The sequence below is a fragment of the Balaenoptera borealis genome (assembly GCF_965194805.1).
Source record: "Balaenoptera borealis genome assembly, chromosome: 8".
Classification (NCBI taxonomy): Eukaryota; Metazoa; Chordata; class Mammalia; order Artiodactyla; family Balaenopteridae; genus Balaenoptera; species Balaenoptera borealis.
In genome coordinates this window covers 98,792,694-98,819,695 of record NC_138865.1, presented here as the reverse complement: position 1 = coordinate 98,819,695, position 27,002 = coordinate 98,792,694, and the positions used below count along the sequence as shown (strand labels likewise).

The 27,002-nt window shown below is 46.2% G+C and overlaps 1 protein-coding gene across 7 annotated transcripts in view; it reads left to right on the top strand.

Moving 5' to 3' along the window:
* Nucleotides 1–27,002, top strand: part of EPB41L4B (erythrocyte membrane protein band 4.1 like 4B) — a 143,280-nt gene that overhangs the window by 23,517 nt on the left and 92,761 nt on the right. For all 7 annotated transcript variants that reach the window (XM_082403888.1, XM_082403885.1, XM_082403884.1 and 4 more), the window contains exon 2: nucleotides 14,865–14,969. In XM_082403888.1, coding sequence (XP_082260014.1) covers nucleotides 14,865–14,969 — 105 coding nt within the window. The remainder of the gene's footprint in view (nucleotides 1–14,864; nucleotides 14,970–27,002) is intronic.

Genomic DNA, 27,002 nt, shown 5'->3' with positions numbered 1-27,002 from the left:
TGGACGGTGGTGCCTCAGTTATAGTTTTATGACCCTAACAGCCAAGCTCACCAGAGACAAGGTTAAAAGTTTTATGTGCTTTTCCACTCATTAACCTTTTTTGAAAATCTTCTATGCACACAGAGCCAAGTAAATTAAGCCCTGAAATTCTGTGCCTTAGCGGTTGGTGTGATCACTAAAAGTGCTAAAATACAGGCTAATTTGCTAGCTGTGTTCATTGTTCATCCTTATGGAATCCCAGCCAGGGGTGGGACTTGAGGAATTTGGGATCTAAGACTGGGCTGTGGCTCGAGGAGTATCCAGGCTGCTGGGGACACGTCTCACCATCAGCTCCCGGGGAGTGCCGTGCAGAGTGTCTACGGGCCGCCACCCAGCACAGGCTCTGGATCCCTAGAGGGACATGGTGGGAAGTTCCCAGGGCTTGGTCCAAGGTCCTAGGCACAGCCGTGACCATGCTGGATGGGATCCTCTGCGTATGTTTTCATCCCACCCTCACCGTTGCTTGGTGGGATGGGTGCTGTGGTATGTCCATTTCACAGGCCGGAAACAGGCTTGGGAAGGTTAAGGGGCTTAGTGAGGGTCATGCTGGCTCTGAGTGGTGGAGCCCAGATTCAAAACTGGTCCTAACTTGAAGCTGTGTTCCTCCCGGTACGAGTCAGATCAGGATGCCGTAACAAAGGACCATGGTCTAGGTGGCTTCAACAACAGAAATCTGTCTTCTCACAGTTCTGGAGGCTGGAATTCCAAGATCAAGGTGCTGGCAGAGTCAGTGTCCTCTGAGGCCTCTCTCCTTGGCTTGTAGATGGCCGCTCTCTTGCTGCCCCTTCTCCCTCTGTCTTCAGATGGTCTTTTCTGTGTGCATTCTTGTTGTCTGTGTGTGTGACCTAATCTCTCTCTTTATAAGGACACCAGTCATAGGATAGGGTCCGCTCTAATGAACTCATTTTAACTTAATTACCTGTTTAATTACCTCTGTCTCCAACTATAGCCACATTTGGAAGCATTGGGGGGTTAGGTCTTCCACATATGAATTTTGGGGGGACACAGTTCATCTCATAACACTCCCCGGTCACTCCACCTCTGTAAAGCTCATCTTCTGGGAGTGATATGCTACCTAGAATGAGGCCATCTGCATCCACGGACCTGCCCTATGGGTGAACCCTGGGGCCAAGCCCTGTTAAATTCATCATCTCATTTCATGTAATCCTCAAACAGCCCTACCAGGTACGATGTTTCCTGACACCAGTCTCGGCCTAGGCTGGGTACCAGAGCTGGGACTCAGATCCCTGTCACGCTGACCCCAGAGTCCATGCCTTCAGCCACTGCATCACGGGGTGTGTTGTGACACCCAGAAGTTTCAGAGCTGTGAAGGGCTCCACAGAGAAAAAGGGAATGGTCATTATAGGACCTAGTAATTTAGGGAAGTATGTGAGGTAGCACTGACCTGCCTTACTTTGCAAATTTAGTCGTGTTCCTAAGTTGCAGGATGGGTGGGGGCAGTCGTCCACCCGAAATTAGTTCTTTCTGTTCATGTTTCTTGGCTGGGTTTCCTGGGAATTCGTTGCATATTTATTTATATGGAGTTATTTCCTTTCAGAATTACACGGAGGGGGAATCTGCAATCTGGCAGCAAAAAGTAATTTGGCAATTTATTTTCAGGGCTGCCCTTCTTCCAGCAGCTTGTTTCAAACTCAGCCTCTGGCACAAAGGCATCCATCATTTTAATTGCATGTTACTGTTTAGCCAGACACAAATTTGTTTCATTTTCTTTTTCCTTTCTCCTGTGGTTTTTTTTCTTTCTTTTCTTTCTTTTTTTTTTTCCTTTTCTGATCCCCCATTTTAAAAAGCCAAAAATATTTGCTCAAACCAAGCAGTTTTTATAGTCAAGGAGTTTTTAACACTGAAATTTTTCATATTGCCTATTTGGTTCTTAACCATTTCGTAGCAGAAATGCTAGGCTGGTCTTTTTCTTTCCTATTCAAGTAACATAATGCATTTGTCTCAAGATAGTCCTAAGAAAGAAAATTGTATTGGTCTCAGGGTCAGAAGGCTGGTGTTCTATTCCTGGCTTTGTATTGGTTGCCTGACCTGCCTCTGGCCTCGTTTTTCCCCGTCTGTAAAACGAGGGACTTGAATGAGCTGATTTCTGGACCATCCCTGTGTTCTTATTTGGTAACTCGGATGCCGAATAGGGTTCTGTTTGGGGCCCTTGTCACCATGGCTGTCTGGAGTTTGGCTGAGGAGCTTGTCCTGTCCCATATCACATGTTTGTATTCTGCTGGGCCGCAGATGGTGGTACTTTAGTTCAAGATTAAGAATCAACCCTGGGGACTTCCCTGGTGGCGCAGTGGTTAAGAATCCACCTGCCAATGCAGGGGACATGGCTTTGAACCCTGGTCTGGGAAGATCCCACATGCTGCAGAGCAACTAGGCCCGTGTGCCACAACTACTGAACCCACACGCCACAACTACTGAAGCCCGTGTGCCTAGAGACCATGCTCTGCAACAAGAGAAACCACCGCAATGAGAAGCCCACGCACTGCAACGAAGAGTAGCCCCCGCTCGCCGCAACTAGAGGAAGCCTGCGCCCAGCAACAAAGACCCAATGCAGCCAAAAATAAATAAATAAATTAGAAAAGAGAAAAAGAATCAACGCTGTATCCCTCAGAAACGTTCTAAGGGATAAAAATCATTGTTTCCTTGAAATTAGGTAGAATGTGAACCTTGGTGTCCAAAGCTTAAAAAATTAGCTTTTACTGCTGCTCATACTTTTCTTCTTGCTGTAAAAGTATGTTATTTGTGTCTGTAAAATTGGCCACGAAGTACAGCAGTGCAGCCCCTTTGTAAGCTGCACCAAAGACTGGGGGTGGGGATGAAATGTGACTTAAGGTCCATAGTAGGTATTGAGTTGAATCTGGACGGGCGTCTGTGTATTGTATTTTGTGTTAGTGACATGGCAGAAAATTAGCTGTTACTGGCTTGGAGTCATCTTCTGCATCGCATAGCACCATCGCCTTCCCTGTGGACAAAGGTTTCTCTTCCCAGCCACTGTCTTGGATGCTCGAAGGCAAGGCTCAGGCCAGACCGTGCTGACACCCTCCAACCCTCAACTCCTTTGTAGTTTGTGAGGTTTTCATTAAGTTTTATGGAAAATTTCAAATACACAAGTTGAGACAACTTGTATGTCTCATCATACAACAGTATGATGAAACTGTCATGTACACAACACCCATATATTATTTTTTTCTCTGGAGTATTTTAAAGCAACTCCCAAACAACTTATCATTTAACCTGTTAACACCTAAATGGGTAGCTCTCTCTCTCTATCTATCTATATATATCTATCCACCATCCCGTTATCACACTCAACAAAATGAACAGTGATTCCTTAATATCGTCTGATACCAAGTCCTTGTTCACCTTTCCCTCGTCATCCCAAAAATCTTCTGTGGTCGGTGGTTGGCTTGTTTGAACCAGGAGCCAACTGCAGACAACACACTGCACTTGGTAAATAATGTCTTTTAAGTGTCTTTGAATCCATAATTGTCCTCTTCCTCCTTTTCAGTGCAATTTATTGAGTTCTTAGTATGCAGTTGGTGAACGTAGAGCAAGGCAGCCTCAGACATTCCAGCCCTTGATTTTAATGTCTTTCTCCTAAGCAGAGTTTGTGGCCTCTGAAGAACAGTTTTTTGGTTTGTCTATCCTTTGTTTTTTAAGAATTACTATATTTATTATTCTAATTCCTCGTCTCCAAGCAGATGATACCTAAGTTAGCATCACAGTGTGGGATTCCTAAGCAACGTTTTTTAAAGTTATGAAAAACTTTTACATACTAAATCTTTTATAAAGTGCGCACACATGCCACGCACATGTGTTATATCTGTGTACCTATATGGTTTTCATTCTGGTTATCTATTGAATAACAAATTCCCCCAGTGCTTAGTGGCTTAAAACAACAATCATTTATCATAGTTCATGGGTTCTGTTGATCAAGAACCCATTGAGGGGGCAAGATGGGAATAAAGACACAGACCTACTAGAGAATGGACTTGAGGATACGGGGAGGGGGAAGGGTAAGCTGGGACAAAGTGAGAGAGTGGCATGGACATATATACACTACCAAACATAAAATAGATAGCTAGTGGGAAGCAGCCGCATAGCACAGGGAGATCAGCTCAGTGCTTTGTGATCGCCTAGAGGGGTGGGATAGGGAGGGTGCGAGGGAGGGAGATGCAAGAGGGAAGAGATATGGGGACATATGTATATGTATAACGGATACACTTTGTTATAAAGCAGAAACTAACACACCATTGTAAAGCAATTATACTCCAATAAACATGTTTAAAAAAAAAAAAGAACCCATTGAGGTGGGGCTCAGCTGGGATTTTCTTCTGCTCCTCATGGCATCGATCAGGATCACCCAGGAGTACTTAGTTGCAAGATTGGCTGGTGTGGAGGGTCCATGATGGCTGCACTCACATGTCTGGCACCTTGGCAGGGATGGCTGGAGGCTGGGCTCAGCTGGGACAGTTGAGAGGAACATCTGCTCATGGCCTCTTCAGCATGGTAGTCTTAGGGTAGCTGGATTTTTCACATGGTGGCTGGCTCTTCCCACAGAGCAAGCATCCCAAGAGAACTGTCACTCACCTTGGAAATCACAAAATATCACTAATGCCATATTCTGTTTGGTTGAAGCAGCGCCAGGCTCTTCCATACCCAAGGGAAAAAGAAAAAGACCTTGCAGCCATCTTTTTAGTGGCCACAGTTTAAAAGATTAACACAAAAATTAACACTGTAGGTACTTGCCACTGGGGACCTTTTAAGTCCCCATGTACTTGCTTCTCTTGATGGAAGATGGAGGGCACTGGGATGGAAAGCCCCTGCCTTAGAGGTCATTCAGGGCAGTCTCCTGCCCCCATCCCATTCTCTAGGGCTTCGAGTGGACTCAGTTGGGCAGAGAGCACTGTGACCGGTTCATGACTCACCTAGCTTAATAATAAAGGTGAGGAGAGGCTCCCAATCCAGAATTCTAAGAGTCATTTGTCCAGTGGACCTTTGTGTTAGGGAGGTTGTCTGATATTTTTGTCCTGGTCTGTAGGGATCGCATATGAAAATGTGCCTGATACTAGTTACCCCCAAATTAAAGAGTATTCAACATGTGTTGTTTTAGTGTTTCTTCTTGAGAGTGGGAGGTATAATATTTGAAGTGTTGTGTGAAACCAGTTTTCAGGGCTGGTTCTCCAGGATCAAGTAGCTTTAGGATCCAGACTTCATTCAGCATCTTGAGGAGTGAAAGGGAACCCCTCCCTTCAACTAACCGCTGAGTCACATGTGTCAGGCATGCTTGGAAGGAGCTATAGGGAGACAGAAACCGAAGTCATTAGGAGGTGTTAGGTATTCCACACGGATTGAAAGAAGGTTCATAGGCTCATGGCCGTTGGGACCATTGAATTCTCACAGCAGAGACAAATGAGAGCTTTGGCTCTTTGCTGAGTTATAAATACAGTTTGGCCTGAAGATGGTTTATCAGCCTGGAACAGGGGCTGATCAGTAGTTAATCAATAATGCAACACGAAGTCTCAGTGTTTTAGATTGATCTGTCCATCAGTTGAAGCCAGTGTGGTGCTCTGTTCTGGAACCCTTAAGCCTACAACCTACCCACCCAGACCTCATGTTGCACGTGGAGAGCCCCACGCCCCTGGTTGAAAGCGAACCCTGCTCGTCACTGCCTCCTTTCACTGACTCACATACCAAGACGACTTTCTTCTAAGATTGTTCTCACTTCCTTGTTGATCAAAATCAAGGGCAGTTGTTTCTGTAAATTTTCTTTTTAATTTATTTATTTTATTTTTGGCTGTGTTGGTTCTTTGTTGCTGCACGTGGGCTTTTTCTCTAGTTGCGGCGAGCGGGGGCTACTCTTCATTGCGGTGCGTGGGCTTCTCATTGCGGTGGCTTCTCTTGTTGCAGAGCATGGGCTCTAGGCACGCAGGCTTCAGTAGTTGTGGTGCCCGGGCTCAGTAGTTGTGGCTTGCAGGCTCTAGAGCGCAGGCTCAGTTAGTTGCGGCGCATGGGCTAGGTTGCTCCGCAGCATGTGGGCTCTTCCCGGACCAGGGCTCGAACCCATGTCCCCTGCATTGGCAGACGGATTCTTAACCACTGCGCCACCAGGGAAGTCCCCAAGGGCAGTTGTTTTTGCTGCGTCCTCTGAGTTCTAAGAGGTTGTTAACCAGGCAAATCAGGAAATTAATCACATGTGCCCTGTTTTACCAGAATTGAATTTCCAGGAGCTGCCCAGCCTGTGGATGTCCCCCATGCACCGTGTCTTGACTTCTGTGTTAGTATGTGAGCAAATCAACTACTTTGCGTCCTGCCACAGCTTCCCTGCCCTCCAGACAAAACTGGAATTGCCCCCACCCCACCCCACCATGAGATCTATTTGTGTCGGACCATGTGGCCCTGTATCCCAGCTGTAGTCAAGGCCACATGTGAAGTAGGCTCTCAGCAGCCATGTGTTGAATTAGGCTTAAGAAACATTTCTTGTTTGCTGGACATGGCTCATGTGTTTGGAGCCAAAGAGGTGAATGAGCTGACCAGAGAAGCAGTGGGATGAGGTAGAAAGAACTCTGTCCACCTGTCTAATAATCCGGAAGGCTGGGTCCTGATTCTAGGTCTGCTACTTGTAAGCAATATGAACTTGGTCACGTAACCTCTCTGAGGCTCAGGCTCCTTCTCTGCAAAATGGGGTCATGGAACCTTTGTAAACATGGAGATCCTCTTCAACTGGGAGATGGAATTTATAAGCTGGAGAGCCTGGCCTTCAGTCCAGCAGATTAGGGATACTTCTGCACGGTCTTTGCATCAGTAGATTCCAGTTTTGAGTCACCAGATCTTGCCGACGGCTGAGATGCTATTTGTCACTCGTGATGAAGTTTCAAGGTAACTTTATTGGGTAATTTCAGATGTTTGTGTTTACGACATCCTGGTGTAAACAGTTTATATTTCTTTGTGATGACTTAGTAGTGATGGCAATGGGGACAGAGACCCCTGGGCCACTTTGTGTGCGTGTGCGTGTAATAGAGAGCTAGTTTCCTGCTAAGGCTCAGAGAAGACTAGCAAGTTACCAAGTTGTGGGGTGGGGTTAGGAACTAGTAACTCACCATGAATTAGCACTTCCTAGAAACAGTTGAAAGATGCCTTGAGGTAGGTGCCTTCTGGGAACCGCTGGCCAGGAAGCCCACCGTTGAGAACAGGTAGAGTTCCCAGAACTGTTTAAACAGGGGTGTTTACGAACTTGGAAAGGAAGGAGTTGATCTCCAGGGACCAACAGGGATTTACCAAAAATCCCAAAGCCTCGTTAGCCTCAGTGTTTCTTTAAGTGGCATTGCTAGATCACAGAGTTCCTGTACCTCAGTTTTTGTTCAGCATTTGGCAAAAAGTATATCGTGTTATTCCTGTGGACACGTGAGAGAAATAAGGTTTGGACGAAAGTGATAATAATTCCTTTGTGTGTATAGGACACCGCAGTTTACAGTACACGCTCATTTGCTTTCTTGCTTTTTTATTAACATAATGACTTAGCAAGGTGGACAGGGCGGAGGAGAGTACCCCATTTTTCAGATGGAGAGGCTGAGTCTCGGGGTGGGGCTTGCCTAGGGTCACCGTCATATTGTTAGAAAAGAAACAGAGCTGGTTTTCCAACCCAACTTTTTTTTAAAATAAATTTATTTATTTTATTTATTTATTTTTGGCTGCATTGGGTCTTCGTTGCTGCGCGCGGGCTTTCTCTATTTGCAGCGAGCGGGGGCTACTCTTCGTTGCGGTGCATGGGCTTCTCGTTGCGGTGGCTTCTCTTGTTGTGGAGCACGGGCTCTAGGCATGCGGGCTTCAGCAGTTGTGGCGCGCAGGCTCAGTAGTTGTGGCTTGCGGGCTTAGTTGCTCCGCGGCATGTGGGATCTTCCCAGACCAGGGCTCGAACCCAATTTCCCTGCATTGGCAGGTGGATTCTTAACCACTGCGCCACCAGGGAAGCCCCCAACCCAACATTTTTGCCTCTGAGAGTTCCAGGGCATGGCCCCCCCGTGGTACAACTGTGTGCATTTATAACCAGGCTGTGACCACCATCAGATGGGTGCCTTAGTACTGTAGAAATAAAGACACCGCCCCTCCCCCACCCCCACCCCGTACCCTCTACCCCTCACCCCTTCCTGATTATCAGATTTCCCATATGTTGTAAAACTAAGATCAGTAAGTGGTATATGGGATAATAACCAGGGGGGTTAACCTTTTAATAATGTTCTTAAAAGGATAAATTGTGGGCCAATTTAAATAAGATGACATTTAATTGGAGCAAATGCAAAAGTCTGCACTTAGGTTTCAAAACCATCGCCACACTTATTTTGGTTATTTTTTAACCCATATATAAAAATCCAGAACTTGATAATATTTCATAGAAGGCATAGCATTTTCATCAGCCAAAAGGGCAGGCCACAGTGTGGTATGGTTTTCAAAACACCAGTGTTCTAGACTGCTTTAGAACAGACAGGGAGTCGGGAAGGGGATATGGTAGTACCAGGGTTCTCCATCCAGGTCCCAGCTGGCTGTAGAGAATTCCCAGTGGAGATGAACCAGGAAGATCAGACTTGTGCAAAGTGGGTTGTTTGAAGACTGTCTTGGGAACTGAGGATTCTCCTAAATCCACATCAGCAGTTACGTTTTCGAGCTTTAGAATGTCGAATGATAAAGAAGCAAAGATGAACAGGACAGGGTGCCGCCAACAGGAAGTTTAGTGATGATGATTGTCACTTGAAAGTGGCCATGGGGATTGGCTTGTTGCAGGTGGGGATAGCAATGGGGATGTAGGGGAGGAGGACATCTAGGCAAAGGAATGACACAGGCAGCACTGTAGGGGTGGGACCTGCTGTCTGTGGTGAGTGGGCATCGTGGTTGGAGAACACGTTTGCCTGGAGCCCAGGGTACATGTGAGGCCTGTGGGAGGGAGAAGGAGTATTGGGTTGGACGGCATAGATTATGCAGAATCCCTAGCACCAGGCCAGGAAGCCTGCGCTTCATCCTCTGGTGGATGTTTTTGTGCAGAAAAGTGACTGAGATGAGGGCTGTGTTGTATGAGGACCATTCTGGCAAACACAAGGAAGATGGGCTTTAGGAGGGAGACGCTAGAGGTAGTGGGACCACTCGGGGGGCTGTTGCTGTGGTCTATGTATGAGGTGATGTGGCCTGAGCCACAATGGAGAGGAAAGAGAGAGCCTTCTGAAGATGGGTGCAGAGGGGCGTGCCATCTGATGGATGTGGAACTGGTGGATGGAAGAGAGGCTCGTGTGCCTGCAAGGCTCCTGAAATCCTTTCTCTGCCCAGATGTTATGCTTTCCACCAACTAGGATGTATACGCTTGACTAGCACTTGCACGCACAGCTTATTTCCTCCTTTCAAACCTACCTGGGATGCACGGCATCTTATGCTATTGAGACTAATGAGATTTGGATGGATTGGCTTCTATCTTCTTTGTTCTTCCAGGACCACAGTCGACCTATTACATTGCAAGTGGGTCAGGTTACAGTAAGACGTTGCCAGTTGCATCTATCTAAGAGGGTCAGGCTGGTTCATTTATTTGGGGGACAGTTAAGACATCCGCTGTCCAGCAGTCTTCCTTATCGGGACCATGTCTGGGAACCAGTAAATAGGCAAAATCAGAACCTCTGACTGGCTAACAAAGATATCACGATGTCCATACCTTTCCCTGCTGGCTGCCTGCCTGACCCACTCTTTAGCCGGCAACTCTGTACTCTTATTTTACACATGATTTTAATGCATGTGGTTATTTTTAGCTCCTCTCAGATCAGAAGGAGCTGCTATAGAGAGACATACTGTCTCCAAACCACTGGTTGCTGGTCCCTGTAAAAAATGATGTGCTGAGACGGGAGGAAGAAAAACTAGGCAGCGTGGATGTAAGAACTCGAGGGTAGAGCTCTCTAGATCCTGCTGTGTTTGGGGACAGCTCTCTAGATCCTGCTGTGTTTGGGGACAGCTCTCCATACGTGTCTTGTGGTTGGTAGATTTCAGGATGGTGATGGGGACTTTGTAAGGTTTTACATTGAGTATATTCTGTTTGGGAAGGCAGGGAGGTAAGTGGTATTGCTACTTACGGGCTCGGGTCTTAAGCTGTTTAGGATGACGTTGCTCCTCAAGAAGGACTTGTTCTTCTGTAGCTTCCTGTAGCTTCTCCCTTCCAGACTTTGTGACCCCAGCATACCCCAACGCCTAGAAGGGTGACTGACATTTGATGAGCAGTTGGTAAATATTTGTTGAATGAATGAATGAATGAATGGATTCATCACAGAGGGGGAGACCCAGTTAATGTTGAGGCAACAAGGAGCAGCTTCCATTCTTGTCACATTAACAGATCTCCTGGTGTAATCACTAGACAGCACTTCACATAATAGCCACAAAATTGTGTTTAGGTAAATGGCCTTGGAAGTACAGCACAGTTCCCTAGATGCTTGTTCATGGAAAACTTAATTTGAAAAGATTTTAGTGAGTGTATTCTCATTTTTCGCCCTGCCGCTTGTGAAATATCAGTCTGTTTTTCGTGCTTCGGCATGACCCATCCAGAAGATTTGTTTCGTGGCCCCATCCATCCCCCATCCACATATCCCCATCTATCCATCCATCCATCCATCCAGCAAACAGACATTTGTGGAGTGCCTGCTGGGTGCCAGCCAGGCATGTGTTCTGGGGATGGAGGGAAGAGAGAGTGGTATCCAGGTGAACACAGCTGGTCTCTGCCCTTGGGAGTGCTCAGTCTGAAGCAGGAATAAGACAGGAACATGGGCAGCTATGGTGCAGTGTGATAAGTGTGTATGTAATGAAGGCATGGGCCTGCTTGTGGGAACCCAGAAGAGGGGCACTTACTGCCCTGGAGCGGGCGGGGAGAGTAGAGTTGGGGACGCTGCCGAAGGAGGGAATGTTTGGTCCAGTAAGCCCGAAATGACAGCTTGTGGGCTTCTAGGGGCTGCCCTGAGTAAGATGTCCTGGCTGGCAGTGCAGATGAGTTATCTGGAACCTTCTCAGTTTTGAGAATGGACACTCTGTGGGCTGGGAGGAGTGAAAGATGGTTGATTCAAGGGCTGTGGTCTTGACCCTCCTGTCTTCAACCTGCCCTTAACTCCCTGGGACCTCTGTTTCAAGGACCCTTCTATTCATTCCAGCCCTCATAATTTCACCAGATTCTTTTTAGAGCAGCAAGGGGCCATTGGGAATTCTCTTTTCCAGCAGAAGAGACTGAAGAGCACACTTGGTGGGGGAGGTGAGTGGGGGGAAGTGTTTATAGGTGAGTAAAAATAGTGTTTCCTATCCGCCAGACCCTGCTGTATGCCACCTCTAGGTCCAGCTGAGTGAGGGTCTGTCAGCAGAGGAGCCAGTCTGGCATTGGCAGAAGGGACTCACTGCCCCTAGAAACGTTCTTTTCCTAACCGCCACCTTGAGCTCATTCTATATTAAGAGCCACTTTAGAAAGACATCAGAAAAGTAAAATTTGGAATGACCTAGACAGAAACTTGGGCTAACCTCCGTCATTTTACATGTGGGGAACTGTGCTTTTTCAGTTCATTCTCTGAGAGTGTTAAAATTACATACTGGATGGTAAGCCCTGAACCAAAATAGACCCAGGTGGGGAGCCGGTTGGATTTGGGGTCATTTGAGTTTTGGTGGCCCTGTATATTCAGGGCGCCATGGCCATGTCTGATTTGCAGCTGCAGGGGAAGTCCAGGATGGCCGTATGGATTGGGGGAAATTATGAATTGCTTAAGGTTGGAGTTAATGGTGCATCTGGGACTAGAGCACAGGTCTTTTGCTTTCTCCCAGTGCAGTTCTTTCTGCCACATCCTGCTGCTAAAGCTTTACTCTAACTATTTTTTTCCCACTAGGAAACCCACTAATGAAGCATTGGCACCGTGATAATAGGTGTTGCATGGGGCCAATAGCACTGGATAGTAATTGGAAGAAATACATCCAGAAGATGGATTGTTATGGGCAAGGAGGAAGAGTGCCAGAATTGTGATTTTTTTTTTTTTGAAATTGTATTTGCTGCCTAACAACTGCCAAAAGACCAGTGTTAAAAAAAAAACTTGGGAAGAAAACCATCCATAGTGTCTCCATGCTAACACAGCTGTTTTAGTTTTTGCCAATTTCCTGTTTTTATCAAGTAGTCCGTGTACAGTGCATACATATTTTTATGTAGTTGGGATCACAGCTTTCTATTAACAGAGTTAAGTACTCTGTTTACTTAACGTTTCTCATAAGAATTTTCCATATTTCTGTCTCATCTTCATAATTCTCTTTGGTAATGGCCAAATAGTATTCTGGAGTGCTGGTGGGCCCCAGTGCTGTGTTCTGTGATTGGAGTTTCAGTTGTTCTTCTTTTTGCCCTCCTCTGATCCTGCCTTATTTCTCCAGTAGATTAATTTGTAGAAAACACCACTGCACGTCAAGTCTTCTGCTTCTGTTGAATTGATGCCTTCAGAGGAGTATTTCCAGGAAGGAAAGAGACTGTAATTCATTGATGTAGTTTTGATTTTTTTTGTTATTGTTGTTTATTTGTATAATGCAAGTACAGATGTACAAATAAAACAAAGGTACAGTTTAATGAACTACTAGAAGGTAGACAGACACCCTTGTACCACCACCCACGTCAAAAGCTGGAACCCTGCCAGCCAGCCAGAAGTCCACCGTTAACCCCTCCCTGTGCCCCCTCCAAGCCCCAAGAGCAACAACTACTCTGACTTTATTACAGTCACTTCTTTACTATCTTTCCAAGTTTGCTCACCCAAGTGTGCATCCCTAGACATTGCAAGTTAAGTTTTCCTTTTTTAAAAAAATGTCTTTTAAATCTCTTTTAATCTGTAGGTGTTCCCTCCATCTCTTCTCTTCCCTATAGTCTGTTTGTTGAAGAAACTAGGTCATTTGTCCTGAGGAGTTTCTAGAATTTCCCACAGGCTGGATCTCGCCAATTGCAGTCCCATGTAGTTTAGAACATTCCTCTGCATTTCCTACAGTTGGCAGTTGGATCTAGTGGTTGAATCAGTCCCAGGGTTGATTTTGTTTTTCCTGTGGAAAGAGAGGTGTGGGGAGCAAGATTATATCTTGGGTGGTGGGACGTTCTTCATGGCGAGGAACATAATGGTTGTCTGTCTGTCTCCTATTGCGATGTTAGTAGCCACTGGCGTCCAATGCTTAGAGCCTGCCATTCATTAGAAGTTGCAAAATTGTGATATTGCAATTCTGTTATTCCTTCTTCATTTATTTGCTGGAATACTACTGTAAAGAAAAACTTTGCTTCTCTACTATTTTTAATTGTTTATTTATAGAGATTCACATACCATACAATTCACCTATCTGAATGAAGCATGCAATTTAGTGGTTTTTAGTATTTTCATAGGGTTGTGCATCTATCACCACAATTAATTTTAGAACACTTCATTAACCTCCAAAAAATCCTACTCATCTTTGCTGTCACCCCGCAAACCTGGCAGCCCTAAGCAATTACTAATCTCATTTCTGTCTCTAGACTTACTGTTCTGGACATTTCAAATAATACGTGGTCATTTGTAACTGAGTTCTTTCACTTAGTATAATGTTTTCAATATCCATCGATGTTGTAGCATGTATCAGAACTTTATTCCTTTTTATGGCCAAATAATATTCCATTGTATGGATATACTGCATTTTGTTTATCCATTCATCAGTTGATAGACATTTGGGTTGCTTCCACTTTCTGGCTATTAGGAATAATGCTGCTGTGAACATTTTTGTACCAGTTTCTGTGTGAGCTTAATGTTTTCATTTTTCTTGGATATTTACTTGGAAGTGTCATTGCTGGGTCAAATGATAACTCTAGGTTTAACCGTTTAAGAAACTGCCAGGCTGTTTCCTAAATCAGCTATACAATTTGACATTCCTGTCAGCAGTATAAGAGGGTTCCAATTTCTCCAACATTGGTTATCTGTCTTTTTTATTATAGCCCTCCTAGTGGGTGTGAAGTGTCTGATTGTGGTTTTGATTTGCATTTCCCTGATGAGTAATGATGTTGAGCATCTTTTCATATGCTTATTGGCTGTTTTTCTATCTTTGGAGAACCATCTATCTGTCTATCTCCTTGACCTAATTTTTAATTGAATATTTGTCTTTTTATTATTGAGTTGTAGTAATTCTTTGTATGTTCTAGATAGAAGTCCCTTGTCAGAAGTATGATTTGTAAAATTTTCTCCCATTCAGGGTTGTCTTTGTACCTTCTTGATATCATGGTGTTCTTTGAAGCATAAAAGTTTTACATTTTTGATGATGTCCAGTTTGTTTTTTCTTTTGTTGCTTGCACTTTTGGTGTTTTATCTAAGAAACTGTTGCCTAATCCAGGGTCATGAAGATTTGTGTGTATGTTTTATTCTGAGTTTTATAGTTTTAACTCTTACATTTAGGTCTGTGATTCATTTTGAGTTAATTTTTGTATATGTTGTCATCTACTCTTTGGTTACCCAGTGCTACAGCTAAAGGCAGGATCAATGCTTGATTTTTTTTTCCATTTATTTACCATTTATCATAATAAGGCATTGGTTCCCTAATCATCCTATGAAGTTGTAGTTTGGTGGGTTTTTCTTGTCATTATGTATGCTTAGATTTAATCATGAGTTTGTATTATAATAAAAATAATTACATTTTTAAAAATTTATGTACTGTGACACATACATGTATGCAATAGAGAGAGAAAAGTGATTTTGTGGTTGTTTTTTTTTTTAAATCTTGTTTCTTATCCAGTTGTCACATCCTAAATTTTCGTCTACCCAATTGTCTTCCAGAAACATGCCAAAGGCCAGGATTTGTTTGATCAGATTGTGTACCACTTGGACCTGGTGGAAACAGATTACTTTGGCCTCCAGTTCCTTGACTCTGCCCAGGTTGCGGTATGTATTCCTTTGATTCCTTACAGGATGGATTGGCTTTTCATGCTAATCACAGATCCACGGTTGCTAGAAATTGGTAGAGAAAAACAGGAGGAAAACTGTGATATTGTTGCAGTAAGGAGCATTGGGATTGAGGTGCTGGTGCCCATGTGAGATGATGCATCCGTGGTGCCCCACCCTGGAGATGGCCAGTACCTGGGAAGGGAAGAGGAAGATGTGTTCCCTTTACACATGGAGATGCACTAGGGGAGCCTTTCCAAGCATGGGGATGCAGTGTGGGCACATCTCTAGAGTAGGTAGAGAGAAGAAATATCATTATAGGAATTCTTTTAAGGATGCTGCTTGTATTTAACCGGCAGAAGAGGCTGTGCTACCCTCCTCTCCTGGACTCTTGCCAGGTGTAGCAAGCAGGTGCTGTGAACACAGCTGAATTGCAGCCGGGCTTAGTGGGCTCAGGGGCTGGGCGGTCGGAGCGGGTCTTGGCATTGCTCGAGAACCATCTTGCAGGCTCCAGCAGGTTGCGTTAGGTCAGCAAAGACTTCCCCTGCTTTGCCTGAGACAGAACTGTGTGCAGTGGAGGTGCTCAAGTGCGTGAACTCGACACAGCTCAGAACCACTCTTTCATTTATTTTAATTTCTTTATTTATTTTATAACTGACCTACAGTACTATGTTAGTTCCTGTTACACAACGTAGTACTTCAGTATTTCTGTACATTTCTAAATGATCACCGTGAAAGCCTATTTACGACCTGTCATCGTACAGAGATATTACCTTGTTACTGACTGTATTCTCCACACTGTACATTTCATACCTGTGACTCATTTATTTTGCAACTACTGGATGTTTGTATGTCTCAATCTCCCTCACCTATTTCTATCTCCCTCCTTCCCCCCTGGCAACCACCTGTTTGTTCTCTGTATCTGTAACTCTGTTTCTGTTTTGTAATGTTTGTTCATTTGTTCTGTTTCTTAGATTCCCCATGTAAGTGATAGCATACCATGTTTGTCTTTCACTATCTGACTTATTTCACTTAGCATAATACCCTCTAGGTCCCTCCATGTTGTCACAAATGGCAGGATTTCATTATTTTTTTATGCCTGAGTAATATTCCATTGCGTATGTATTATAGATACCACATCTTCTTTATCCATTCATCTATTGATGGGCACTTGGGTTGCTTCCACATCTTGGCTATTGTAAATAAGAGTGCAACGAACATAGGGGTGCATATATCTTTTCTAATTAGTGTTTTTTCCTTTGGATAAATATCCAGGAGTGGAAGTGCTGGATCATATAGTAGTTGTATTTTTAATTTTTTGAGGAGCCTCCATACTGTTTTCCATAGTGGCTGCATCAATTTACATTCCTACCAACAGTGCATGAGGGTTCCCTTTTCTCCACATCCTCGCCAATACTTGTTATTTGTTGTGTTTTTGATAATAGCTATTCTGACAGGTGTGAGGTGATACATACCTCATTGTGGTTTAGATTTGCATTTACCTGATGGTTAGTGATGTTGAGCATCTTCTCATGTTTCTGTTGGCCATCTGTATGTCTTCTTTGGGAAAATGTCTATTCAGATCCTCTGCCCATTTTTAAATAGGATTGTTTGGGTTTTTTAATGTTGAGTTGTATGAGGTCTTTGTATATTTTGGATATTAACCCCTTATCAGATGTATCGCTTGCAAAGATTTTCTCCTGGTCAGTAGGCGGCATTTTCATTTTGCTGATAGTTGTCTTCACTGTGCAAAAGCTTTTTAGTTTGGTGTTGTCCCATTTGTTTATTTTTGCTTTTGTTTCCCTTGCCTGAGGAGACATATCCAAAAAATATTACTAAGACTACTGTCAAAGAGCATACTGCCTATGTTTTCTTCTAGAAGTTTTATGGTTTCAGGTCTTACATTTAAGTCTTTAATCTATTTTGAATTTATTTTTGTGCATAGTGTGAGATAGAAGTCCAATTTGATTCTTCTGCATGTAGCTGTCCAGATCTTACAACACCATTTATTGAAGAGACTGTCTTTGCCACATTGTATATTCTTGCCTCCTTTGTCATTGATTAATTGATCATATAAATGTGGGTTCATTTCTGGGCTCTCTATTCTGTTCCATTGACCTATGTGTCTGTTTTTGTGTCTGTACCATACTGTTTAGATTACTGTAGCTTTGTAATATAGCTTGAAATCAGGGAATGTGATACCTCCAGCTTTGTTCTTTTAAAAAGCAGGAAAGACTTCAGGGTCTCCCTTCCCAACAAAATCTAGCTTTGGGTTTCAAAGAGAATTTATTGAGCAATCTAAAAGTATTTATTCAGTGCCTGTTATGCACTGGGTCCTGTTCCAAGCAGTGGATAATGCAGTGGATGTATGTAATACCTATGTAACATGACAGGTGGTAATAAGTGCTGAGAAAAATAAAGCAGAGTGAGGCGTTAGACACAGTAAAGGGAGGGTGAGGGAACAGACAGAGTAAGGGGCGGCGCTATTTTAGACAGAGTATGAAAGGGTGAGTTCCCTGGTAGGAGATGTTTGAGCTGAGACCTGGAGCTCCTCATCTGTGACTAAGCCTTTCTCCCTGAAAGACACTTTTTAGAGACTTCCTGGGGGCTACCCATGACGGTTGTAAGGAGATGCTCAAAGTCGATGGCTGGAAATTGGCTCTGCCTGAGATGCTTACTGTGATGCTCAGTCTGCGGTGACGGGGTGGAGCCAGGACTTAAGTGCGCCCGGCCTACGGTGCCTGCTGGGCAGACGCTCCCCTCCGCTGCCGCTGGATGCCCCCTCTGCACCACTGACTTCCTCTCCACCTTCAGGACCTCCTGTCTGCTGACAGCCCACTCCCCCACCCCCCTGACTGTTGCCACGAACACCCCAGCTGCCTCCTTGAGTTCGTGGTCCTGATTCCTTCCCGTGAGCCGGAGACTCTCACTCTGGCCACGGTGGCCCTGGGGAGGGCAGACCAGCTTTTCCCTGTCCCCACCCCCATGCAGTTCTGCTTCCTTTGAGGTTGGACTACCCAGTGCTGTGCCCTCTGACCTCAGCGCTCTCCTTCCCATCCTTCAAGGCCTCTGGTGCCTGTTTTTCTCTTCCCTGGGCAACCTCAGAACTCAAATTGCTGACCCCTCTAAACATTCCAGACATGGTTTCCTCTCACTGAAGCTTCATTTGAGCAAACCTCACACAGATGCACTTCTGGTCCTGTCACCACCCCAATCACTCCAAGATCCAGAATTGTGTCATTTCTCATCCCATGACAACATCCTGTGATGGCGTTCTTCCAGTTCTTCTACATGTGGCCTTGGCCCACGAAAACTCCTCCTACTCTCTCCTTCCTCCCGGCCTGGCGAAGCTCAGCTGTCTCACCTGTGTCCCCACTTGCCCTTTGATTCTCCTGCTCCCGTGGCTGTCCCCTGGCCTCCCTCTGACGCGCACGCAGGCCCATACGCTCCCTCTGCTGCTTCTCCCGGGCTGTCAGGCGTTGCTGGAGAGCCACGGGCTGTGCGTTTGGGCACCAGCACAAATCACAGATCACAGGTTCAGCAGAGTCCAAGCCCCCGAGCTGTTCTTGGAGCCTCATTAACCCCCAGTGGACTCTGGGGGTTAATCCCAACTCTGGAATGCCCCAGGGTTCCCCTCTGACTCTGGATCACAGACCCATAGTCCAGTTCCCACAGAGACTGGTCTCATGGTTGGCCTTGCCACCTACTGAGAAGACCGAGTCATTTAGCTGAAATGCCTTGAGTTTTCTTCCCTGCATCCCAAAGTTTCTTTTTTCTCTCTGTCCACCCTTTTTACTACTTTGTTTTAAGGGAGTTTGCCTGTTTCTCCAGCATTTACTCACTACACCTCCATCAGAGTTCCATTTCCGGTTGCTTCCTGGGTGCTGAGTTTAGAGTTCTCCTTGCTGTCCCCAGCATCTGACACTTGCCAGCCCTCCTCATCCCGGAAACTCTTCTCTATTCTGCCTTCTCCTGTTGTCCTAACATGTGTGGTATTTTTGGCTTCAGATTGTCTATGGCTCTGGACTGAGTCAGACCTGGACCTTACTCCTGGTTCTGCCCCAACTCATTTGATGGGCTTTAGATAAGCCACCTTTTCTCCCTTGGGCTCAGTTTCCTCATCTGTAAAATGGGGTTCTTTTATTTATTTACTTATTTGCTTATTTTTGGGTGTGTTGGGTCTTCATTGCTGTGCGGGCTTTCTCTAGTTGCGGCGAGCGGGGACTACTCTTCGTTGCCGTGCGCAAGCTTCTCGTTGCGGTGGCTTCTCTTGCAGAGCACGGGCTCTAGGCCTGCGGGCTTCAGTAGTTGTGGCTCTCAGGCTCTAGAGCGCAGGCTTAGTAGTTGTGGCGCACAGGCTTAGTTGCTCCGTGGCACGTGGGATCTTCCCGGACCAGGGACTGAACCTGTGTCCCCTGCATTGACAGGTGGATTCTTAACCACTGCGCCACCAGGGAAGCCCCTCTTTTTTTTCTTTTGACCACCCCAGGCAGCATGTGGGATTTTAGTTCCCTGACCAAGGATCGAACCCACGCCCCCTGCAGTGGAAGCGTGGAGTCTTAACCACTGGACTGCCAGGCAAATCCCTTAAATGGGGTTCTTGGACCTGTTCTCCCAAGAGCTCTTCTAGGTCTAATGTGCAGTGATTCTGAGTCTAAAGGAGAGGCAGGCGTGTCTGCCCCACAAATCTTCTCTAGTCAGGGAGAAGATACCCGTTATTTCTGCCATTAGAGCCAAGTACCTGTTGTTCTGGTGGCGTGCCCTCATCCCCAGGCGACTGCTTTCCAGCCACACGGGTTCCCAGAAAGCCCAGGATGTGACTCCATTATGAAAGACTCTGCTGTGAGCCTCTGCTCACTTGGCTGCCAGACTTTCCCGTCCGCTGGTGCCCTGGCCCTGTGCAGCAGGAGGGATGTTCACGGTGAGATCCAGGCGTCCTTCCCAGGCCATACACCTGCAGATGCTCAGATTCTGCAGGCGCTAAAGCCTTTCAAGCATGCAGCTCTGTGAATATGATGCGCTTTTCTTCCCCACAAGAGCAGGTGTAGGTAGGGTCCTCATCTGCCGAACTCTGAGGATCCTAGAGATGTGGGGCAGCGACAGCTCCCAGGCCTCTTCTTCTCATCGGTTTGACATCTACGCTGGGCTCATTGCAGGCTGGGTCTGGTACTGCCCGCACTTTGCTTGTGCTGGTTCCCCTCCCGGAACACCCTTTCTCATCCCATTTAAACTTCTGGCCATCTTGCAAGACCACCTCTGATGACAGCCCTTCGTGCAGCATGTCCTGAACTCCCAAAACGTTTTTCCTCCTCTATGTAAACCTGAGCTTATTTTGCCCTCCCTGGCAGTTAGCTCATTTGGCCTCAGGGTCATTATTTGTGTATAGGAACAAACCTTTCTGATTAGATCCTAAGACTTAGGTCCTCCTCTTCTTAACTTGGTGACTATTGGTGACAAGGCATACAACCTAGAACTTTCGTCTTTAGCCCCAGAAGGGACCTTAGGAGCCATTTGTCAAATTTCTCCATCTCTGGGTGGTGAAACCAAAGTCCTTAGACCTTGGCAAGTCACTTAGTGAGTAGCACAGCTTGTGCGCGAACCCAGGTTTTACGGTTTCGGGTTTTAAGTGTTCTTTTCCGTACACTGTACTCTGGAGCCTCAGTTTTCCTAACACCAAGGTGGATGTGGTAACATCCATTTCAGAGGGAAATTGAAGGACTCAGTGAGTTAATGGAAGAGAAAGGGTTTTGTAATCCAGCATGGGTGTGGGTCTCTTCTTCCCAGCTGGGCAGGCCAGGGGGGACCAGAAGTCATCACAGCCCCCAGAGGTGATGCACTGAGGTTAGCTGGAACCTCAAGGCTGCCTTGTCTGTGGGAGAGACCTTAGCAATTTAGATGAGACCTCTGGGAAAGTTCGCTGAGCCAATGATTTTTCCGAAAGGCCTGGGACAAAGCAGTTGGTGGCAGGTGTAATAGATGGGGGCCCAGAAGGGAACGGTCCACTTGGCCATTGGCTTATTGCCCCATAATTGAGGCTCCTGCAAGGAGTGACATCCCCACCCAGCCCCTGATATGCAAATCAGAGGGCTGGGGGTTCCAGGGCTCTTGGCTCTCTGCATCCCCAGCGTATATTCCCAGCTTGCTGCAAAGAGCCAAGCCTGGTTTCCATAGTGCACAGCCCAGCCCTGAAGCAAGGTCAAAGTCTATTTGCATTGCCTATTTTTAGCAGTTGGGGCTGGGGCCTCCTCTTTCCCTTTTCCATATCAAAGCAGGAAAGCCACCCAGGAACCCACTCTGTAGCTCTCACTTTGGCACAGCTCAAAGCAGGGGCAGGGGTTCTATTTTTACATATCAAAGCTTTCTTCTGAGAGCCCAGGGCTCTGGCCTGCACCCACCCAGCTTTCTTAGACTGGTCTGGTAGGTGCTGTTTACTGAGTTTCTACTCTGATGAGCTCTGAGGCAGGCATCAAACTAAAGGCTTTATATAACTCTCGTTTAACATTCAGCATTGATCTGTAAAGCTGGCCATAAAGCAGACCCGTTTCACAGATGAGGAAGCTGAGGCTCACGAGAAACCTTGTAAAGGTTAAAAAGTAAGGGACAGGGCCGGGATTCAGAACCTGGTCTCTTATTCCAAAGGCCAGCACTTTCCACTGGGTTATACTGATTCCATTACGCAAGGGAACATCACACCCACCCACACACAGCCACACCCACATTTAGCCAGTAGCCACTCAGCAAACTTTGACTTGGAGCTTACTCAGCGGCAAGCTCTGTGGTGCAGAGGTAGGCTGGACGGTGTCCCCGCCTGCCACATTCTGGTGAGGGAGACAGACAAGTGGTCCCTTGGAAAACTGTGGGGTCAGTTTTTTTTGTTTTTGTTTTTGTTTTTATGATAAATGTAAAATTACCCAATAAAATATCCACCACAGTTAGTGTACTTAAAATATCTTAGGACTCAGAGTCTTGGAACAAAAAACCAATCCCAGAATTTCAGTGTTAAGATCCTGAAACCTGGAAAGTTAAGTCTCAGACTGTACTGCTCACGGTTATAGACTATCCTGTTTACTGTCCTCCCGTCTGTGAGCCTGGAGGCTGAGTGTTGCTCATGAGGTGATCAGGGTGTCAGAGGGGAAGGGCGAACATGGGGTGGGCCGCAGCCACAGAGGATGAGAGGACTTTGCCAGGCAGAGGAGTGGCAGGGATTTGGGGCTGGGGTACCCATAGCCCCACCAAGCGGAAGTCTGCGTCCCTGTCTCGGGGCTGGCGTTCTACAGGGTAGGTGTAGCCATCCTCGGTCCCTTCCAAAGCCCCTCCCAGCGCCGAAAGGGAGCGTTTTATGGTGGTCCGTTTTGCAGCAAGGAATCCAGAAAAGGTGGTTTTTGGCCTTCGTCTCAGACTTGTGAGGTGTTTTTCCTCTGGTTTTTGCAGCATGGAATTGGGTAGATGGGTAATTAGAGGCCCAGGGCTGTGAGGGGAGGTTGACACACAGACACGGTGACTGCTGGAAGGACTCCGTGGACGCCAGAGGGACTGTTGTGGCTTCACTCTGCTGGGTGCCTGGAATGTCATCGCATTTGCCGCTTGTGTGGACACTGCCGAGGCTCCTCCCGTTTCAGATGTATGTGGGGTTAGGGTTGGAGAGTATAAACACTAGTAGTGGGACATGTTACTGTCAGAGGGAACATCTTGAACCCTTCCTTTCATTTGAACAGTTCATCACAGTTGCCACGGACACTGAGTTGATTCTTGTGTTAGGGGACCGCTCGGTGAGTGCACAGATGAGGAAGCTGAGGGGATGGGGCGGGGGGCTTGCTCCTGGCCACACGCCGCCAGGCAAGTGGCAGGGCTGGACTTGAACTCTGATCTCCTGCCTCCTTCTCAAAGACGTGTGCAACAGCTCAAGAAATGCCTCAGGCCTCCCAGCAGCCTGCTTCTGAATGTTGGCAGAGCGAGTGTTCTCCTGTCCCTGTGCAGGTATTGGCGCTGAATGGGAAGCTATTGATAAAGGGAAGGGGTCTCTGCAGTTGATTTAAATGAATCCCCAAGGAAAGCTCGAGTAGCTGGTGTGAATGGGTTGACAGGGCTTCATGCTGAATGAGGACGAGGAGAGATCCCTCCCGTAGGCAGAGAAGGTGTGTCATGCTGGGGTGTGGTGCGGAGACTCAGAGCACCGGATGCCGACACAGCCTGAGTTAGAATCCTGCCTCATTAGCGCCGTGATCCAGCGTACCTGGAGCCCTCTCCACGGCCACCCTCCTCTGCTCGAAGCCTGAGAAAGGGATGGATGTGACATCATGTAAGGGGTGTTTTTTCCAACACTGCAAGCAATGAATTCTGACTCTGTCTGCCTGAAGACAGTGTCGGATTAAGGGCTCAGTCCCTCAGGACTCCCCACCAACCCCCGCACCACACATACACACACACTTCAGGTGCTAATCCCAAGTCCACGTTGTCACCTGTGCTTCTGACCTACTGGCTGTAGATGCGAGTTTCCCATGACCCCCTCCTTGGGTTTAATTTGCTGGAGCCAATCGCAGAAATCAGGGGAACAGTTTACTTACTAGGTTACCAGTTTATTATAAAAGGATGTAACTCGGGAACAGCCAGTTGAAACAGATGCATAGGGCAAGGTATGGGGGGTGGGGAGGTGTGGAGCTTTCATGCCGTCTCTGAACACGCCGCCCTTCCCAAATCTCCATGTGTTCACCAACCCAGAAGGTCTAGGAACCTTGTCCTTTTGGGTTTTTATGGAGGCTGCATTACATAGACATGATTGATTAAATCATCGGCCATTGGTGATTGATCCAACCTCCAGCCCCTCTCCCCTTCCCAGAGGTCGGGGAAGTGGCGGGGGACTGAAAGTTCTAACCCTGTAATCAATCATGTGTTTGGTTCCCCTGGCAACAAGCCCCATCCTTAGGTGCTTTCCCGAAGTCGCCTCATTCACATAAACTCAGGTGTCATTGAAAAGGTTTCATTATGAATGTTAAGACACTTTTACTGCTGTTACCACTTAGGAAATTACAAGGGTTTTGGGAGCTTTGTGCCAGAAACTGACGAAGACCAAATATACATTTCTTATTATGAGTCACAACATCACACACAATAAGCTCCAAAAGTGTTCATTCTCTTCTTTCTCTTTACATCCTTTGGATATGATTATCTCTCAGATTCCTTCCAGCTCTAATTTAAATGCAAACTAGACACTTTTTACAAGCCGAGAAAATCTAGAGGTACTAGAAAGCCAGTTATGAGTTCCATCACTCAAACGTGATGGCCCAGGGTTGTACAGGCAGAGTCTTTAGACCCTCTTCAACCCCTGGCCATTGTGATTCAAGTGCTTCTGTGTAGATTTTAGACAATTAAATTCTATAACCAGCCTTATGTATGTCATAATTCTAGAACTGATGTACTATCAGAACAGATGGGCTCTGCCAGATCATCTCACATCTCAATTTATGGGAAGGGTTTTGCCAGATGGACTTGGATGAGAAATTCAGATCAGAAACCACCTAATACCCGTTAGAGTGTTTGAGTTAAATGTCTTGCCCTTTGAACTCAGAAAGGCACCTGTCTGTTTCCGGTGGCTGGTTTAATGGTCTGTTAAGAGGGCTGGAGCCATTTGCCTTGGCCTCTGCCTGGCTGTCCTTAGCCGAATGCAGGTGAACATCCAAGACAGGTCCTGCTGCTGCTGAAAAGGGCTTCAAGCCAAGTATAGGATATAATTTATTGAATGCCACATTGGGCCTGAGTGCCCCAGCGTCTTCAAGTCCCAGGGTGGTCTTGTGGGATTAAGCATGAGTGATCAGAGTCTGGTCAGCTCCTACAGCTAAGAAGAAAAGTCGGGTCATTTTGGACTGGTTGGATACAAGATAGATTTTATCGTCTCTTGTTTTAGGCTTGTGACTGGGTTTCTTATCACCTCTGACGCAGATGAGCAAACCTGATCTGAACACCACAGGGTCAAGGAGCTCTTTAAATGGAGCCGTTTCTGATTCTTTTCCCGGCCTTGTGAGCCCCAAACTTTTCACAGGCCTCAGTCCTGGAGGGTCCTGCTCTGGGCAGGGCTCTGTGGCTGGTGGCTAGGTGGGAAGGATGGAGGCCAGCACTCATGGATAAGGGGGCTTCTTTTTTTTTAGATTTTTTTTTTCTTTGATGCGGACCATTTTTAAAGTCGTCGTTGAATTTGTTACAATATTGCTTATGTTTTGGGGTTTTTTTGGCCGCAGGGCATGTGGGATCTTAGCTCCCCGACCAGGGATCGAACCCACACCCCTGCATTGGAAGGTGAAGTCTTAACCACTGGACCGCCAGGGAAGTTCCTGATAGGGGGGCTTCTTTAGCAGTGTGTGGTCAGAGGGAAAAGCCTCTGCTGTCCAGGAGGAGCATCTAGCCATGATCTGCCTGTCAGTTAACACGGGTTGTAGACATCTGGCTAGTAAACCCTGAAACTGCTTGAGATTTCAGACAGCAATTTTCAGAAGGGGTCGTGGATGTTTCAAGATCCCGAGGATCATTATTAGGACATATTCTTGGGTAGGAGAGGATGCAGGAAAACTTCAGCACTAAATATTTAATGGGCACACTGGGATCCTTTAAAAAATACTAACAATCTGAGATTCTGTTTAATGATCTTGGGTGGGACCTGGGTATTTGTGATTGAAACACACAGCCAGGGTTGAAAACCACAGCTGAGGAAATGACACAGGTTGGGCCTGGATCAAGATTAGAGTTTGACAGTAGAGGGAGAGGAACAGTGGGCTGAAGTTTGTTCTATTCCAAATACAATAAGGAGACTTGAGAAGGGAAAGAGATGGGACAAGCTCCTTTAATCTCTGAGCCTCTGGGGCTAATAAGATTAGAAGGCTGGTTGCAGGGAGAACTTTCCTTGCCTGCTAAGGATAAATTGATTTGAAAGTGAGGCTAAGAACAGGTTTAGTCAAGCCATTAGCATGATACTTACTTTGGCAGGAAAGTAAATATTATGTGTTTATCAAGTCTTTATCTGTCCTCCCAAGGGGCTAAGGTCCAGCATTTCCAGCTTGGTTGAGGGCAGCAGTGAGACTTAATTCTAATGATACAAATTGATCATCAGAAACTGCCCAATAGGCAAGTGATGAATGAATGATGGAAGTTGGCAACCCAGCCCACCTCCCCCCACCGTGAAAATAATATTCCCGTTCAAAGGAAAAAAACTATGCAGAAAATTAAAAAAGAAAAACAGTAAATGTCATTCCCAGTCCCACATTCAGAAATAACCTCTATAAATTCTTCTGGACATATGTTGATAGGAAATAATTTTCTATAAAGGGATCCTTCCTGCTTTTTTTTCCATCTCACATTGTGCCGTGGATCTCTTGCCACATCAATAAATATAGGCCTAAATCAGTTTTTTGTTTTTTTTTTAAAAGGAAGAGCCTCAATTAGCCTTTTTTTTTTTAAAGTACATTTTTTTTAAGTTAATTAATTTATTTATATTTATTTTTGACTGTGTTGGGTCTTCACTTCTGTGTGAGGGCTTTCTCTAGTTGTGGCAAGTGGGGGCCACTCTTCATCGCGGTGCGCGGGCCTCTCACTATCGCGGCCTCTCTTGTTGCGGAGCACAGGCTCCAGACGCGCAGGCTCAGTAGTTGTGGCTCACGGGCCTAGTTGCTCCACGGCATGTGGGATCTTCCCAGACCAGGGCTCGAACCCGTGTCCCCTGCATTGGCAGGCGGATTCTCAACCACTGCGCCACCAGGGAAGCCCCTAAATCAGTTTTAAAGGCTGAATAGTATTTCATTATATGGAGGAGCCATTGTTTTAATCCATCTTTGTTGATGGACATTTAGATCATTTCCCATTCAAAGCTATGAACAGTGAGATAAAGCATCCTGTCCACAAGCCTTTGAGATAGGCATCCGGCTGTGGGGATCTGGTGCTTTGATCACACGGTGGCCTAGCCGGGGAGTGGGGTTGACAGAGCCCACGGTCTCCCATTGCACTGCTCCCAGCTTATGGTATTAGAATTCATCTCTTATTTGCTTCTGT